At 36.7% G+C, this 16806-nt stretch overlaps 2 protein-coding genes across 6 annotated transcripts; both read left to right on the top strand.

The window, feature by feature from the left end:
• Positions 1-835: 835 nt before the first annotated feature.
• Positions 836-10270, top strand: LOC110717588 (probable thiol methyltransferase 2). 4 transcript variants are annotated; one of them, XM_021896332.1, is made up of 9 exons: positions 836-1132; positions 2202-2332; positions 3152-3238; positions 3480-3580; positions 3653-3752; positions 4083-4129; positions 4215-4341; positions 4828-4913; positions 10192-10270. In XM_021896332.1, exons 1-8 carry the CDS (start codon positions 931-933, stop codon positions 4879-4881), a joined length of 849 nt encoding a protein of 282 aa, XP_021752024.1. In that variant the 5' UTR covers positions 836-930; the 3' UTR covers positions 4882-4913; positions 10192-10270. The 4 variants fall into 4 exon arrangements, with proteins under 4 accessions (XP_021752024.1, XP_021752023.1, XP_021752022.1 ...); XM_021896331.1 differs by lacking the exon at positions 10192-10270 and adding an exon at positions 5014-5418; XM_021896330.1 differs by lacking the exon at positions 10192-10270 and having other exon boundaries at positions 837-1132; positions 4828-5413.
• Positions 10220-16790, top strand: LOC110717586 (type I inositol polyphosphate 5-phosphatase 13-like). Of its 2 annotated transcripts, XM_021896325.1 has the most exons (11): positions 10220-11123; positions 11777-12029; positions 12326-13136; positions 13519-13643; positions 13925-14009; positions 14316-14481; positions 14581-14621; positions 14736-15003; positions 15084-15207; positions 15474-15834; positions 16048-16790. In XM_021896325.1, the coding sequence occupies exons 1-11, from the start codon at positions 10241-10243 to the stop codon at positions 16387-16389; spliced, it is 3459 nt and encodes a 1152-aa protein (XP_021752017.1). In that variant the 5' UTR covers positions 10220-10240; the 3' UTR covers positions 16390-16790. The 2 variants fall into 2 exon arrangements, with proteins under 2 accessions (XP_021752017.1, XP_021752016.1); XM_021896324.1 differs by having other exon boundaries at positions 14316-14621.
• Positions 16791-16806: the final 16 nt, after the last annotated feature.

Genomic DNA, 16806 nt, shown 5'->3' with positions numbered 1-16806 from the left:
GGCTGGTTTTGAAATTATACCCGCCGAGGCAGAGATGGAGATGAATTTTGGACCCGCCGCGAGATAGGGATGAAAATATTAGGTGGGGATGGGAAGGTCAACATCCACCCCGCTTTGCCTTATTGACATCCCTACATACACTCATCACACCCTTTCTCTTTGAGAATCGATCTCAAGATCACCTGAAATCGGGAAGGAAGTTTTAAGCAACGGCTCACTCTCACCTCCATCTTTTATACGACCATGTATGTGGAAATCAGAGGCTCTAAACTCCATCATTACTATTACCAACTTTTTTAGCTCATGGTGCGTATATCATTGGTATATGATCTAAAAATTTTTAGCTCATGGCCTAATCTATCCATGGTTTTGAATCTTTACAAGTGAGCTTGGTTGTTTATTATGCGGTTACGCCCCATGTGTCTTCAAGCCTATCCCACCGTATGTAAAGATACTTAAGGTTTCGTTTGGTTTGATGTAAAACACTTTCAATAAAAAAATTAATTTTCATGGAAAACATACTATTAAGGAAAACCACAATTGCAAATTAGTTTTCCTTTGTTTGGTTCCATCAAGAAAAGTTATAGAGAAAGTAAAAATAGAAGTGAAAATGTGAGGATATAGGAGAGAAATTTAAAAATGAGGTAAGGAGGAGAGAAGGAAAATACGGCTTCTCTTTTTTTATAAGGAAAAATATTTTCCACCATAAAAGATAAAATTTTCCACTATTGAAAACATTTACCCATCATAAACCAAGTGTGCTTATTACACTATTACATAATGATGTTGTGTGTTTATGCCACATTTTATTCCTCTATACGGTAGTTTTGTTTCTAATTTATTTCTGTTGAGGGAGTTGACCAAGGCCAAGCTCCTCGTTTTGCATAAATAAAAAATAATAAAATAATTTAATTTTTCAAATTTGACTCAATGTGTACACAACTGTCGGCCTTCTCATTACCTCTTATCGCTAAACCTGCGCCGTCGTGGGTGACCAGAATTTGCTCTCTTCCTCGGTTTATGCACCGCACACCACCACCACTCATGGCGGCGCGTAAAAATTCCGGCGAAACTGTTCAGTTCAGCCCCTCCGTTGACAAATTGCAAGAATTCCTTCACTCCAATCCCACTGGTAACCTCATTTCTAAATTCATCAACAAATTTATTTATTTTTATGTTCAATTTATTAGTTTAATTACCTGCCATTATTGTTTGGATTAAGAGAAAATTTATTTTAATTTTTCTGAAAACTAATGAATTTAATTGGTTATCCTAAATAGTTGGAATTCAAACTTGGAATTAAAATGTATTCATTGGTGAATTTATTGATTTAATTTAAGAAATTGTTAGGTTATAGTGTGAAATTGTGAATGAAGTCTATAGCATATGAGATATGAGCTAAGCTGGTCAATTTGATTTTGATTAATGTTGAAATGGAAGCTTACTTGGAATTACACATGCTCAATTGAATTGAATTGATGTGTAAGCTTTCATTGTTTGATAGCATGTTGCTCTTGGGTTAACGGTGGCCTCTGCGGCGGTATTGTGTCTTATTTCGGATGCCGTATTGAAATTTTGTCTGATCTAGTACCTTGATTACCATGTTTTAGCTTAGTGATGACAATGTTAGCCCATTAAAGAAAAGAAAAGTTAGACTAGTTTATGATTGGATTTCTCGAACAGCTTCACTTGTGGTGTAGATTATGAATGAAGAGTGGATGGAGAAGACAGAACTATTTATGAGGGGTTTTAGGTGAGATTATAATTATGATAATTTCTTAGTCCTAAGGATATGAGATGATGTAACCATTTTTCCCTCTAGTATAATGGAGTATTAAAATGGACAAAAGGTGTCTTAGTGTATGACAATAGTGATCATAATCGGGATTACAAAATAGGACAATTGTAAGTTTTGGGACCTTTTGTTGGGTTCAGCATGTCTTAGCCGGCCCCCTTGGGTCATGGTATGACACCGTCTCTTGCTCTAATTGATTGTGTGCCAACTGCCAATAGATATTACCATCCCCCCTCTTCTCCCCAGTCACCCCAGTTTTGCAATGGTTTTTCCCTCTCTGTTTAGCATGGTTTAAGAAAGTGGCTTTGTGATTCTTATTGTATCTCTTCTGCATTTCACATTATATTGATCATTTTACCATTTGGATAGACTATAGATCATTGAGTTTTATCTAAATTATTATCAGATGGGTGGGAAAGATGTTGGGAGGAAAGAGTAACACCATGGGATTTGGGGAAACCAACACCAGTTCTTCAACACCTTCTTCAAACAGATTCTCTTCCTAAGGGAAGAGCTCTTGTCCCTGGATGTGGTAGTGTAAGTTTTATTAATACTATTATGGTATTTAACTTTGATCACATTCATGATTTTCTCGTTGCAACTTTCATTACTACATGTCTCCTTGAGTTAGATATTTTCCCTCAATTTTTGGTTTGAATTGTCGTATACAAGCAGTACATTGTCCATTATCTGGCACTTGGAATTATGACTTCTGTTCTCATATTAATGTGACATCCGGCTAGCTATTCCTTGCTCACGTCTTTTAAACCACTTCCATCTTATTATGTCTTGTTAATTAGGATTCTCTTGTGATTCCTATCACAAGCATTTGGCCTTTCCCTTTTAGCAATATAACTAAGCACATCCTACAAAGATCCTTTTGGTCTCATTATCACTTACTTGACAAGTGAGCTGTGCACTAGGAAACCTGCTTATGGTTTGCTCTATTATGTGGATAAGAGAAAATATCAGAAAAAAGAATCAGAAAATTAGAATGAGAGAAAGGGTTAGAATAGAGGATAAAAAGGCCTCATAATTGTAACCCTTTTTCAGCCCATTTAAAACTTGATCCAACCCTTTAAAATTCCATAATTTGATGACCCTTTAAAAGCCTGTCCCATTTATGAATTGGACAGGGTCAGCCCTATTTAATTAAGGGTTGGGTTAGGGCTTTTAGTGGGGGGCTGTCCATTTGTGCAGGTCTATGTGGGAGTAATCTAGGTCACTAATCACTATATCACTCTTCATGGAAGACTTCACGAGTGATTGATTTGCTGGCTGCTGCTTAAAATCTCATTTCATAAGTTCCTGACTTCCTTTTGTCAAATGCATTATATGAATGTTCCTCTATTATAGGGTTATGATGTGGTAACACTTGCATCTCCTGAGCGCTACGTTATTGGATTGGACTTATCAGAGGTTGCTGTAGAAAAAGCAAGAGAGGTGATATACCTTCCCTGTTTCTTGTGGCTTAAGTTTTAAATTAATTTCAATTTTCTCTAATCTTGACTAAAAAAAACAAAAGAAAATGTTATTAAACGACACTAAAATCTATGCAAAGATAATTGTTTATACCAACACCAAACTCTTTATTTCTGGTGCTCAGCTTTGGCTCGTCCTGTAATTTGGGTATTTTGAATTGCTTCTACCTATGTCCTCTGACTCTGACATCTTGTCTAATCAGCTGGCTTCATCAACTCCAAATGCAAACTATGTATCCTTTTTGCAAGCAGATTTTTTCAATTGGGAGCCTACTGAGTTGTTTGACCTCATGTTTGATTACACGTGAGTGATTTATTAATACCTTTTGTTCAACTCCTACATAATTTATATTAACAATCTTGTCTGAAATCGCAGGTTCTTTTGTGCTATTGTTCCAAATATGCGGCCAGCTTGGGCAACTCGTATGGGAGATCTCTTAAAACCAGATGGAGAGCTTATAACCTTAATGTTTCCGGTTGTTCTTAACATCTATTATGCTTTGTTTCACAAATTCTGGTTATGTTCGTCTAGTATTAATTACTTGACAAATGCATCAGTTATTAATTTGATTATATAACATACTTTGTATGTAAAAAAATTCAAATGGATAAAACTAAGGAAATCACATCCATCATCTTTACCCTAGAAACTGCAATGAAGTTGTCCACATTAGATCCTTTGAGTGAAATGAATTATATTATTGAAGAAGACCAGATATTTTTGCTGTTGCTAGCTCTTTCTAATGCTTATCTTACAAGGGCCAGTTTCTGGAAAATGACTTCATAACTTGTTTAAATTTTGGCAGATTGATGACCATGAAGGTGGACCTCCGTATAAAACATCTGTCGCCGAGTAATTCCTTTCCCTTTCACTCATTCAACTTTTGGTTTTGAATTATTTCTCTTGTACCTTGCTGACTTATTGATCTTGTTATTAGATGTCATCTTGAGCTATGTGGATTAGCTGATCTATTTCTTCCATGCAGCTATGAAGAGGTTTTGCATCCCCTAGGATTCCAAGCCATATCTATTGTCGAAAATGAGCTAGCAGTGGACCGTCGTAAGGTACTAGCTAAAGTTGGCATTTCCAGGGTTAATGTGCTAACTTTTGATGAAATGTTTGCTTCACTTTAGGTTCAATAATTTAATGTATGGATGTTCATATGCATGTTGAAGTTGCTCTGAACTTCACTCTGTTCTGTCTTATTGAATGCAATTATACAAGTATTTGGTGGTACCTCTGTCATAGTTAGCAAGTAATAGGCCACACCTATGACTGTTGGTCAAAGCTCACAAACTTTGACCATAATTCCCAAAAATTGTATTGAGTTGATGGTCTAAAATAACTTTTCTAGACCAATCTTAAGAAATAATCAGTATCTTTGTTATATCTATAGTGTTTGCATGTTACAACAGCAGTTATAGATCGACAAGTTTAAAGACCAAAGGTCTGTAATCTATATGGTCATTTTTTTTTTCTTTTCCCATATGTGGGGGTATTGATCTGCTAGATCTTCTAAGACTAAGCTAAATGCTTTTGTTTTCTTGTAGGGAAGAGAGAAGCTTGGGAGGTGGCGAAGGACAAAGACAACATCGTTGCTTTGAAAATGCTCGAAGACTTTGCAATGTATACAAAGGTGACCCTGCTGCTCTATCCTTCCTAGGGAATTTTTTTTTTTGGATGTTTATAAAGGTCTGAGGAATTGCTTTCATGTACATGTCTAACCAAATTTCAAGCCTGAAAGCACTCCATACATAGAGAAGCTAATCCACCGCATTATCTGGAGAATATTGGCCATATATTTACACAATTGAAATTTAACAATGGGTCATTTATGTTTCAGAAGAAAAATAGGAATATTTAGTACAACCTTGTGTTTCAGAACGCTTTAAAGGTCAGTTAAAAACTGTAATACTGTATACCTCAGGTATATTAATAAAAGTCACCATTTTTTCTCTATCATTGAACAAGTGATGCAGAGGGTTTCTTTGAACAAAGGAAAACGGCCAAAAATAGATAAATACTTTGTACAAGTATGTAGGATTCGGAAGTGTTTGCCCCCATTCCCAAGTCCCACCCTCTTTCATTTCCCTTTCAACATTGTCACACTGGGGTTTTGTAGCTACTACTGCATAAATTCTCCCCACACTATCTCGAGAGAGCCCAGCTCTGAAATTAACATTTCATTTTATTTCCTCTTACAACTTTATGCATTAATTTCTGTGCCACTTTATTATTTTACTTTTATTATTTAAACAATAAAAGAAAAACAATATATTGTGAAATGAGATATATTTACAGATTTATTTTAGAGACCAACTTGGATTTTCCCCTATCAATCTCTTTACTTAATAAGTGTACCAAACGAGCCATAATTATTCTTGCAACTTGTGCTCTTTGTGTACTATGTAGTACAATTGTAGAAGCCAATTCTGTCTTTGGTGGTCCTAAATTTATGTTGTTTCAAGAGTTATAGTATTAGTACTGTCCAATCAGACATTGTCCTTCCTTCTTTTATCCCCCTTTAGTACCTAGCAACTTAACTACTGTGTCTAACGTACCATCACTCCTTGGCCCATACGGCGTGCTGATACCGTTGTGCTGTGAACCTATTAGGTCAATACCAGCAGCACCAGTTGCATTTTAACTAATTATGGTCATCTTGTTCACATAGTTTCAAGATGAACCTTCTTAAGGAATATAAATTCTAAGATACACCCTAAAAATGAACATTAAGGACGAATCTGACTGACGCTGCGATACATGCTACATTTAGATCTCTCTGACTCTACCGGTGTTCCTAGCTGCATGAGGGACATAGGTGTGCAATTGTGCATCATTATAATTGCTCAATATTATACACCTCCCTCATGTACTCCACCGATATTCCTCGATTAATCAAATAATCATACGTCCTTATATCCATAATTCAATAGTGTAGGTTCAGAAGTTTCACTTTGATGTGATCACTGCAACATCTCAATTACAATGATTGTAGTCCAACGACCACTAAACCCAGTACAATGAGTGTAGCTGAATTGAATGTAAGGAATATTATTTCCTACGAAACGGTAGACTCCATACAGAGATTATTACATTCAAGTTTCTCTTAAACACCCCTCTATGTAATTAGTTGTCACATTTTATTTTCTAATGTAGAGAGAAGCAAAGGCAAATAATATATATGAAATTCGATTTTATGTTTTTAAGTTTCACCCCTCAATACTTTAATATTGTCCACATTAGTTATCACATTTAGAGCTGTCAATTCGGGTCAACAGGTCGGGTTTGGGTCGGGTGAGTGTCGGTCGGGTCAACTCGGGTCAGGTCATTTCGGGTTAATGTCGTAACCTATACGGGTCGGGTTCGGGTTGGGTCATGCTTGAGTTGGGTAAAGTCGGGTCATATATCTTATCGGGTTTGGATCGGGTTAATAACAGGTCGGGTTACATTCGGGTCGGGTGAATAATAGGTCGGGTTTAATTCGGGTTTTCACGGGTTAAAACGGGTTAAGGTCATTCTCGGGTTCGAGTCGGCTTCGGTTCAAGTCAATAATTTGCGGGTTATAATCAGGTCGGGTTCGGTTCAGGTCAATAATTTGCGGGTTATAATCAGGTCGGGTTATATCCAAGTCGGGTCATTCTCGGGTTCAAGTCGGGTTCGGTTCAAGTCAATTATTTAAGGGTTACAATCAGGTCGGGTCATTTACAAGTCGGGTCATGTTCGGGTTCAAGTCGGGTTTGGTTCAAGTAAAAAAATTGCAGGTTATAATCAGGTCGGATCATTTCCAAGTCAGGTCATGTTCGGGTTCGAGTCTCAGATATTGGGTTAATCTGGGTATCGAGTTGTTTTCAGATCGGGTCATATCAGGTTCGGGTACATTTTTTGGGTCGGTTTGTTAACGGTTCATGTAATGACATTCACGTTTCATTATCAATCACTTGATTTATTGTAAGAGAAATAATTTCAGATAAGTTTATATTCGAGGTAATAAGTTTTAATAAGTTTAGATAAGATCTACATAATAAGTTCATATTAATTCCAATAAGATAGGTTTAGTTTAGATTTTTAGAAGATAAATTCAAACCCTATTCTAATCTATTCACATTGATTCCACTCATTTTAGAGATAACAATTTCAGATAAGTTCATATTCGAGATGACATGTTTAGATAAAATACAATTAGTTCATATAAATTCGGATAAAATAGGTTTAGTTTAAATAAGTTAAAATACAATAATTTTCTTTTCTAAACTTATTTTATTTGAAATTATCTAAACTTGTTTATTTTTTAAAAATCATCCGAGTTCACGTTTTTTTTAATGTCATTTTTTTTAAAACATTTAAATGGCATTGTTCAAAACATTTAAATAAGATTAAATAGGCAAATGAATAATAAAATTAGAAAAATAAAAGACCAATAAAAGCCTTTTAACGGCTCTAGTTCGGGTCACCACTTTCTCGAGTCCAGACAAGTCAAGTCATGATCGGGTACAGGTAAATTATTTGGTTCAGATTATCAACGGGTCATTGTCATATACTCATGCTCACATTCAATCATTATCACGTTCAATTCAATCATTATCCGAAATATTTGAATTTTTTTTTTATAAAATATAAGATAAAACAAACAAGCTAAGGTCAAATAGTATTTGTAAACCGTAATTGACTACATTAATGCACATGCACCTACAAAGTAGTATTATCCGTAAACCATAATTGCTTAATTGAAATATAGAATGAACTTGCACCTAAAAAGTAGTAGTATTCGTAAATCGTAATTACTAAATTTAAGTAAAGAATATACATGCATCCAAAAAGAAATGGTATTCATAAATTTTATAGGTTTTTTTGAGACATATAAATTGTAATACATTTGATAATAGAGAATTTTATTGAAAATATTTGAATAAGCTTAAATAGGAAAATAACTCATAGAATTAGGGGGGGGGGGGGGGAAGAGAGAGATATGACGTAATCCTAGATTGCTAGTTAATTTCGGGTCAATAACATGTCGTGTTGATTTCGGGTTGGGTTAGTGATAGATCGGGTTGAATTTCTGGTCTGGTTAGTAATAGGTCGGGTTAAATTCGGGTCGGGTTAGTAATAGGTCGGGTTAAATTCAGGTCGGGTTAGGAATAGGTGGTTGAATTCAGGTCGGGTTAAATTCGGGTTTTGATGGGTTTAAACGGGTTATATTTGGGTCGGGTCATCTCCAGGTCGGTTCATGTTTGGGTTCGGGTCTCAAATACTCGGGTTAACTCGGGTCTAAGGTTGGTTTCAGGTCGGGTCATATCAGGTTCGGGTCATCATTTTTCCGGGTTTAAACGGGTCGATTAATAATCGGGTTCGGGTCGGTATTTTGAGTAGGGTCAACTTTTGACAGCTCTATTCACATTATCAGCAAACCACCAACCCTTTATCAATGTAATGACATGGTTTTACAATTTACATATATACCCTTTTGTTTATAATAGATGCATTGATTTTATCATATTCTGAGTGGTGATGCACTAACAATAAATCCAATCATAGAAAAATAATACTCCTTAGTATAATAATGGTTTTACTTAACTAATTTTTCGATAGAACTCTATCCAAATCAAACTTGGACTAACAAGAAATTCTCGTAGATTGAAAATAAGGGACATAATGAGACATTAGGACGGCAGGGGTCGAAAAGTGGTGTCAATTGAATCCAATTGGTAAACTACAAACATACGAAATTGGTTGCTCATATTCAAAGTTATACACAAGTCGTGGACCCATCAGAGATTATGTAAGTTGGCATTAAGAAGATCAACAACAAGTTTATGGCCGCCCACAAATCCAACACTTCCTACATTTTTACACAAGTCAAACATTTTTTTTTTTTTATATACTTCAATTTTATTATGATAGTCTGGTTGGTATGTTCAGAACATGCCAACTTTCTTCACTATAAAAACCTTCATTGACTTGGCTGTTTTAATTTTGTAGGATCCTGTTTTTGTAACTAAAACACACCATTTTAGGAGATTAGTTTTATATGGATTTCATCATATTCATAATTAGTTGAGTATTACAGAAATTCTGTTGTCTTTACTTTAGTATTTGAGAACAATGAAAAATTATTCTCAATAATGCTATGTTTACTCCACTAATTAAGATGTAATTTTAGAGGCTTTAAGTTATAGTTGCAACTTCAAATACAAAGTACTAAAAATTTGTGACATTAGAAAATAGAAATGCAAAAGCTAATATGCAATAATTAGATTTATGCCCACAAATAGCCATCCCAAATCTTATAAAAATTTATTTCGTACGTATAACTAAGATATGATGCAATTAGGGAGTATTTTGCTTCAGGTCAATTCAACTTGTTGTTCGTCATGTTTTAAAAATATTTATTAATTGAATTCTATTAAAGCTATCTAATGTTTTGTTCAAGCTACTCACAAGCCTACACTCGGTTCACATTTTCAGCATCGTAAAATGCGTTTGTTATACTGTTATAATCAGCACGATTTAAGGTGACTAGGGACATTTCCAAAATCAACAAAAATTATTGAAGTTAATTAAAGGGATAATAATAAAATTAAAAAAGTAAAAACATTCTTATCTCATAAAAAAATTGTGTCTCTCTCTCTAATCTTACATGACATACAACGAACAATAACTAAAAACAATGTAGTCCATTTACACCCCCTTTTTTCCCGCTATTCCACTCCTTTCAAACCTTCCTCTTCCTCTCCTCTCTCTCTAACCATTCTTCCTCATTTCCACCCTCTCTCTTCCTAATTCTCCCACCTTCTTCCATTTCCACAAATTCATCCTTTTATTAATTATTATTATTATTATTATTATTGTTGTTATTTTTATTTTTATTTTTACTTCTAATACTTAATTCTTTTTAAATTTTTTCTGTGATCAAGTTAATCAACCATCAACCAGCTAGCAAAAGTCAACAACTTCCCGCCATTAATGGACGACGAAGACCGCGACGTGTTATTATCTCTCCCAAACAATGGCGGTCCCGCCAACCGGAAAGCCCATTCTCTCAGCTCCCAACACCGCCACGGCACCACCGCAACTGCCGCCGCCAACGACACCTCCTCGAAGCGGGCGAACCAGCTCCGAAACCATTCCCTCGATGAAGCTCGAATCTCCAATGCAATGTCAAACCACCACCACCACCAACGCCACCTTGGTGGGCCGTTCTACAATGACTCCGACGACGACGGTGATTTCTTCCCTTACGCTTCCATCTCGTGTCCTGGTTCGAACCCGCGGTATGATCACTCCTTCTCGCTTCCGTCTACGACCGTGTTATCCTCCTGTTCAAACAGCACTGATGAAGATGATCAGCCCTCCGCAATGCCGGAGTTCACCGCGAGTGGTGGGACCGGGATTTTTAAGGCTCCGACGAGGTCTGCTGTGCACCCAACACGGCCCCCGGCATTGGAGCTCCGGCCTCACCCATTGAGGGAGACTCAGGTGGGGAGATTCTTGCGTACCATAGGATGTACGGAAAGTCAGCTGTGGGCCGGGCAGGAGAATGGGGTGAGATTCTGGTATTTCCGGGATGCTTACGAGGCCGGTGCTGGTTTTGGCGGGAAAAGTAAAAGAGGGGATGAGGATACGTCGCCGTTTTATGAGTCGGCTGTGACTTCGCCTACAATGTGTATGGTGGTTGATCATGGGAATAGGCTGGTTTGGACTGGACATAAGGATGGTAAAATTCGGTCCTGGAAGATGGATCCGATTGAGAATGGTTCTGATGATTCGTCGTTGCCACCTTTTCGTGAAGGTCTTGCTTGGCAAGCTCATAAGGGGCCTGTTCTTGCCATGATCATGTCTTGCTATGGTAATTAAATTAAACAATTGGATCACTTTTTTTTTTTTTTTTTTTGTTGGGTGATTATGAGCTGGATTTTTTTTAATTTTATTATCGGAAAATGGTTGATTATGGTAATACATTGTTCTGTTTTGGGTTCGGTAAGGATGAAAATGGGTAGTTAAATTTGATTTAAATGATCAGGTTTTTTTTTTTTTTTTTTTTTTTGAATCAAGTTCTTAATTTTATGTTTGATGGGTGAATTTCTTAGGCAAATTATGTTGTTATGATCACCTCCATTTTTATTTTGGCAATATTTAAAGACTTGATGATGAAATATTGAACTATCTTGTAGGATTGAAAATTAAAATGAAGTGGTTGAAAGAATGAGTTTAGTGGAGCAATACTTTCATATTTTCAGTTATAGGATGTGATTGATGATAAAGATTGCTTGAATGTCATTTGTTCTATTTGAAGGAATTGTTAAAACAAACTTATAGTGGATGGAGATAATCTTTATTGGGGTTGTCAACATTTTTGGTTGCAAGTTAATTTATTGTCTTCAATCTTTTGATTGAAGGAATAATAAAAATGGGACAACACTAGTTTGTTGAATTTAGAATTGATGTAATAATAAAAATGGAACAACACTTGTATAATCTTTGACTTTTCTGGTTCTGCAGGCGACCTATGGTCTGGTGGAGAAGGTGGTGTGATCAAAGTTTGGCCATGGGACTCGATAGAGAAATCGCTGTCTCTATCAGCAGAGGAAAAGCACATGGCTGCCTTGCTAGTTGAGAGGGCGAATGTGGACTTGAGGAGCCAAGTTACTGTGAATGGTGTATGCAACATCTCTTCATCAGATATTAAGGCTATGCTGTCTGATCATGCTAGAGGAAGAGTGTGGTGTGCCACTTCTCTATCATTCTCATTATGGTATGCCCTCGCCTTCTTCTAATTTCTAGCTTGCAGATCTTCTTTATGATACCATATATTCTGTATGCATAGGTGATGTATATATTCTTTTCAGTTGGTTTATACAAAGATTTGAATCACAAGAACCTTGTCTTTTTTTCCTCTTTGATATGAGATGAGTTGTCTTGTTACAAAGTTTTTGTGAAAGTGAACTCACATTTAGAAACATAATTTGATGAACAAAGAAAATTGAAACATGATAGTGAAAACTGTGGCAGTATACAAGATATAAACCTAATAATCGGTTTCTTATGTAGGGATGCTCGCACCAAGGAACTTATTAAAGTGTTTAATATTGATGGCCAAGTTGAAAATCGAGCTGAGATGCCAGTGCCACAGGATCAACCACAGGTAGAGGATGAGATGAAAGTAAAGTTTGTTTCTCAGTCAAAGAAAGAAAAGCCCCAGGGGTTTTTGCAGAGATCGCGTAATGCTTTAATGGGTGCAGCAGATGCTGTACGCAGAGTAGCTACAAGAGGTACAGGGGCATTTAATGAAGATAACAAGAAGACTGAGGCACTAGTGTTAACTACTGATGGAACGATTTGGAGTGGAGGTTCACATGGCTTAATTTTGCAATGGGATTCAAATGGAAACCGTGTCCAAGATTTTAATCATCATCCTTCTGCTGTTTTATGCTTTTGCACCCATGGTCCAAAGATATGGGTAGGATATGCTAGTGGTGTGGTTCAGTTGTTGGACCTTGAAGGAAATCTTTTAGCAGGGTGGGTTGCTCATAGCAGTCCGGTTATAAAGATGGCAATAGGTGGAGGTTACGTTTTCAGCATGGCTATTCATGGTGGTATACGTGGATGGCACCTTATGTCGCCTGGGCCAATCGACAATATAATACGTTCTGCATTGTCTTCAAAAGAGTTGACATATACTAGAGGAGAAAGTATAAAGATGTTAGTTGGATCATGGAATGTTGGTCAAGGGAAAGCCAACCCTGAAGCACTCAGAACATGGCTAGGTTCTGTAGTATCAGATGTAGGAATCGTTGTGGTCGGGTTGCAAGAAGTGGAAATGGGAGCTGGCTTCCTTGCCATGTCTGCAGCAAAAGAAACTGTGAGAATCCCCCTTTTTTTTTTATATTTTCTGACATTTCTATTGAATTTTTTCTTACTTGAAGAATAATCAGGTTTTTCAAAACCTCAATCATGGTGAGGTAAGTATGATTGTTTTATTTCCGAGTATGAGTAGAAGATACTTATAGCATAAGAAATTATGCAACTACTAAACTACTTACAAAACATAAACATATCATAGTACTGTATATATACTTCGTATACGGAAACCAACTAGATATAAAGTCTATACAGTCTAATATTATGCTTATCAGTATGCTCTACTGTTACATGATGGTAGTTAGAATGAACAATTTCAATGTTTAAAGTACGAAAGTCAAAAGCATCTTTGGATGTTTTCTTAACTTCTCTTGTACATACAGGTAGGACTAGAAGGGAGTGCCATTGGGCAGCAATGGCAAGAAGCTATTGGTAAGATCTTAGATGAAGGAATCGCTTTTGAACGTGTAGGTTCACGACAGCTCGCTGGTTTGCTCATAGCTATCTGGTAACTATGCATGACTGTTTAATCCTGATCTTAACCTCCTAGTATCAGCAGCATACATTCTCTCTAACCTCTTCTACCCGTTCTTTGATTGAACATCACTCATTGCTGCCATGATAGATTAACGGTGGCTGTTCTTCTTTTTGGTATATAAAGAGGCACAAAGGGCAATCATGTAGACATGATTTGATCCTAGACTAAGACCCAATACTTAACCAACTATGTAACTTTGATTGGCATCTCATCTTCCGTGTATGTATGATGATCTTTATTCTATATTTCAGGGTAAGAAAGAATTTGAGGATGCATGCTGGAGACCTTGATGTTGCAGCAGTTGCTTGTGGCTTTGGCCGAACAATTGGTAACAAGGTATAGACCACTATTGCTCATGAACCTCTTTATGCAATAGCCTTAAATATGAAGTTTATGCAAGCAAATACCTTGAATTTAAAGTTCATATTAAGGTTTGGTATCTATTTGTAAGTGAATCTGAATTAAGGATGAGAAATGATTGTATTTCCATGTACCTTGGTATTTTCATCTATCTGTTTTAGTTAATTTAGGCCATATTAATTTATTTTAGAACAACCAAAGGGATTATAATTGAATTTATTAATAATATGGAAAATTGGCAAGCCTCTAATCTTATACATTGATTTTAAACCTTACTTGCAGGGAGGAGTTGGATTAAGGTTGAGAATCCATGATAGAATAATATGTTTCGTGAACTGTCACTTAGCTGCGCATTTGGAGGCAGTGAATCGTCGTAATGCTGATTTCGATCATATCTTTCGATCAATGGTCTTTTCTCGGCAATCTCACTTGCTTAACGTTGCTGCTGGTATGCGATGTCTGCTTTTGTATTGCCTTCTTGCCTTATGCATATATTTATTTTGGCTTCTTTATCGTTCTGGCTTCCCATTGCTCCTCTCTCTTGCAGCTGGAGCTTCTTCTGCATCTCAAGTGCTTCGAACTGCTAATGTATGTGATAATGTGTATACTACTATTTGTTCGAATTGATTCCATATAGTAGAAGTTTTCAGCTTCTTTAGCCTGGTGCATCTTTGATTAAGCTCTAAGTGCCTGTGCTTGCAGGGTGCTAATGGGAATTCTGAAGAGGCGAGGACTGATTTATCTGAAGCAGACATGGTAGTGTTTCTCGGTGATTTTAATTATAGGCTCTTTGGAATTTCATACGATGAAGCAAGAGATTTTGTTTCCCAAAGAAGTTTCGACTGGCTAAGAGAAAAGGATCAGCTTCGAGCTGAAATGAAAGCTGGCAAAGTTTTCCAAGGAATGCGCGAGGCCATGATTAAATTTCCTCCAACTTACAAATTTGAAAGGAATGTACCTGGGTTAGGAGGTAAACTTTGTTCCGGTTGATGATGTTGTTCTTAAGTTCCACTCTTTCATCTCATTTCACAATCAAATTTCTGATTTCAGGCTATGATTCTGGTGAGAAGAAGCGTATTCCTGCTTGGTGTGACAGAGTAATATACCGTGATTGTCGTAATGGACCAGTTTCAGAGTGCAATTTGAACTGCCCAATACTTGCCTCAATTCAAATGTATGTTTATTTGGAACTATACTCTACAAAGGCCCTGATCTCTTCAAATTCAAAAATAAAGTACAGTATAAGCAAAAGTCTGTAAATATCAGCTTTAATTAGTTAAGGAAAAGCAATGGAGAGTTAGAAGAAAAAAAAAAAAACAGTGATGCAAAAATATGAGTATCATTTTAGACATGAATTGAGTTATGTGAAACCGAAAGCAAAATTTCTAATAATTACTGCGCTTCCCCCCGACAAACTCACACTCACTCTTCCTATAACAGGTATGAAGCCTGCATGGATGTTAATGACAGTGATCACAAACCTGTCCGATGTAAATTCAGTGTTCGTCTAGCAAGAGTAGATAGATCAGTTAGAAGGAACGAGTTTGGTGAGGTTATGAATACTAGTGACGAAGTTAAGACTCTGCTAAAAGAATATTCTGAGATACCTGAAACAATAGTTAGCGCAGGCAGCATAACTCTTCAAAACCAGGAAAGTTCTATCCTCCAGATCACTAACAAGAGCAAAGACGAAAAGGTAGTGTTTGATATCCAATGCGAGGGTCAATGCACTATCAATGTCACTGGGGAACCCACTGAACTTCGTCCCAGAGCTTCCTTTGGCTTTCCTTCTTGGCTTGAGGTAATGTTTCACATAGTTAATGTGATGGCTAATAAACAACTATCACAGAACACCGCCATTTTTTTTTTAAGTAGGTATTGTTATTGGGCAGGGAATTCATTAGGCATCACGGTTAGGATTGACATAAAATAGTTGCTTACAGTTTTATAGAAAGATTATCTTCGTTCAAATTATAAATCTATGTGCATAAAAATGGGTTAATAATTTTTGCAGGTCACACCTGCATGTGGCTTGATTTACCCGGAGCAAAGCATGGATGTCACAGTGCGACATACAGAGTTCCATACATTGGGAGATTTAGTTGAAGGTGTTCCTCAAAACTGGTGGTCTGAAGACACCAGAGATAAGGAGGCGGTTTTGACAGTTAAAGTTCGATGCAGTAGCTTAATGGAGTTTAGAACACACAGGATCCGTGTACGCCACTGCTACTCAGCAAGGACATTACGATTTGACTCAAGAACAAACAGTTCGTCTAGGAGGGGAAATAACAGTTACCACTACCGCACAGAGAGTCAACGTCGTGATAACAACCCTGACATGGTTGATCGTGGTTGATGTCAAGGGGAGTCCTAAAAAAAGTCCCTCGTAATTAAAGAACTAGATTTTCCGGAAGCCTTCTTTTTTCCACTGGGGTGAAATTGGAAATGTGTTTGCAATTCTTACTTAGAATGACCTAACATCTGACTGTAAATACATGGAACCAGTCGCGGTACCTTCACTTGGAAGAGCTTCAATCCTCTTGTATCGGTTGTAGGATTCATATCTTCACCTATTCATTTGATTCTTTATTCTTTATTTAGCTACAGGAGTTTCTTTTTTCATTTATCATGAAAACGCTGTAATGTTAAAGATCTAATTGTTTCGGTGTAAAGAAGTGTAGTAAACAAAATATGTAGGTGGTTAAAATATTGCACTTAATTAACCCTGAAATAGTAAAAATTCATTATTGCTTCCTACAGTTGTGCATTTTGT

This window comes from Chenopodium quinoa, unplaced genomic scaffold, assembly GCF_001683475.1.
Source record: "Chenopodium quinoa cultivar QQ74 unplaced genomic scaffold, ASM168347v1, whole genome shotgun sequence".
NCBI classification, from domain to species: Eukaryota; Viridiplantae; Streptophyta; class Magnoliopsida; order Caryophyllales; family Amaranthaceae; genus Chenopodium; species Chenopodium quinoa.
The sequence above is the reverse complement of the archived record's forward strand: the minus strand, read 5'-3'. Positions and strand labels throughout refer to the sequence as shown.

Coding starts and splice junctions, on each gene's coding strand:
- LOC110717586 (XM_021896324.1), top strand. CDS start 10,241: ATGGACGACGAAGACCGCGACGTGTTATTATCTCTCCCAAACAATGGC. Junction 14,622..14,735: donor AAGTGCTTCGAACTGCTAAT/GTATGTGATAAT, acceptor CTGTGCTTGCAG/GGTGCTAATGGGAATTCTGA. Junction 15,004..15,083: donor GAATGTACCTGGGTTAGGAG/GTAAACTTTGTT, acceptor TTCTGATTTCAG/GCTATGATTCTGGTGAGAAG.
- LOC110717588 (XM_021896332.1), top strand. CDS start 931: ATGTGTACACAACTGTCGGCCTTCTCATTACCTCTTATCGCTAAACCT. Junction 3,239..3,479: donor CTGTAGAAAAAGCAAGAGAG/GTGATATACCTT, acceptor TTGTCTAATCAG/CTGGCTTCATCAACTCCAAA. Junction 3,753..4,082: donor TTATAACCTTAATGTTTCCG/GTTGTTCTTAAC, acceptor AAATTTTGGCAG/ATTGATGACCATGAAGGTGG.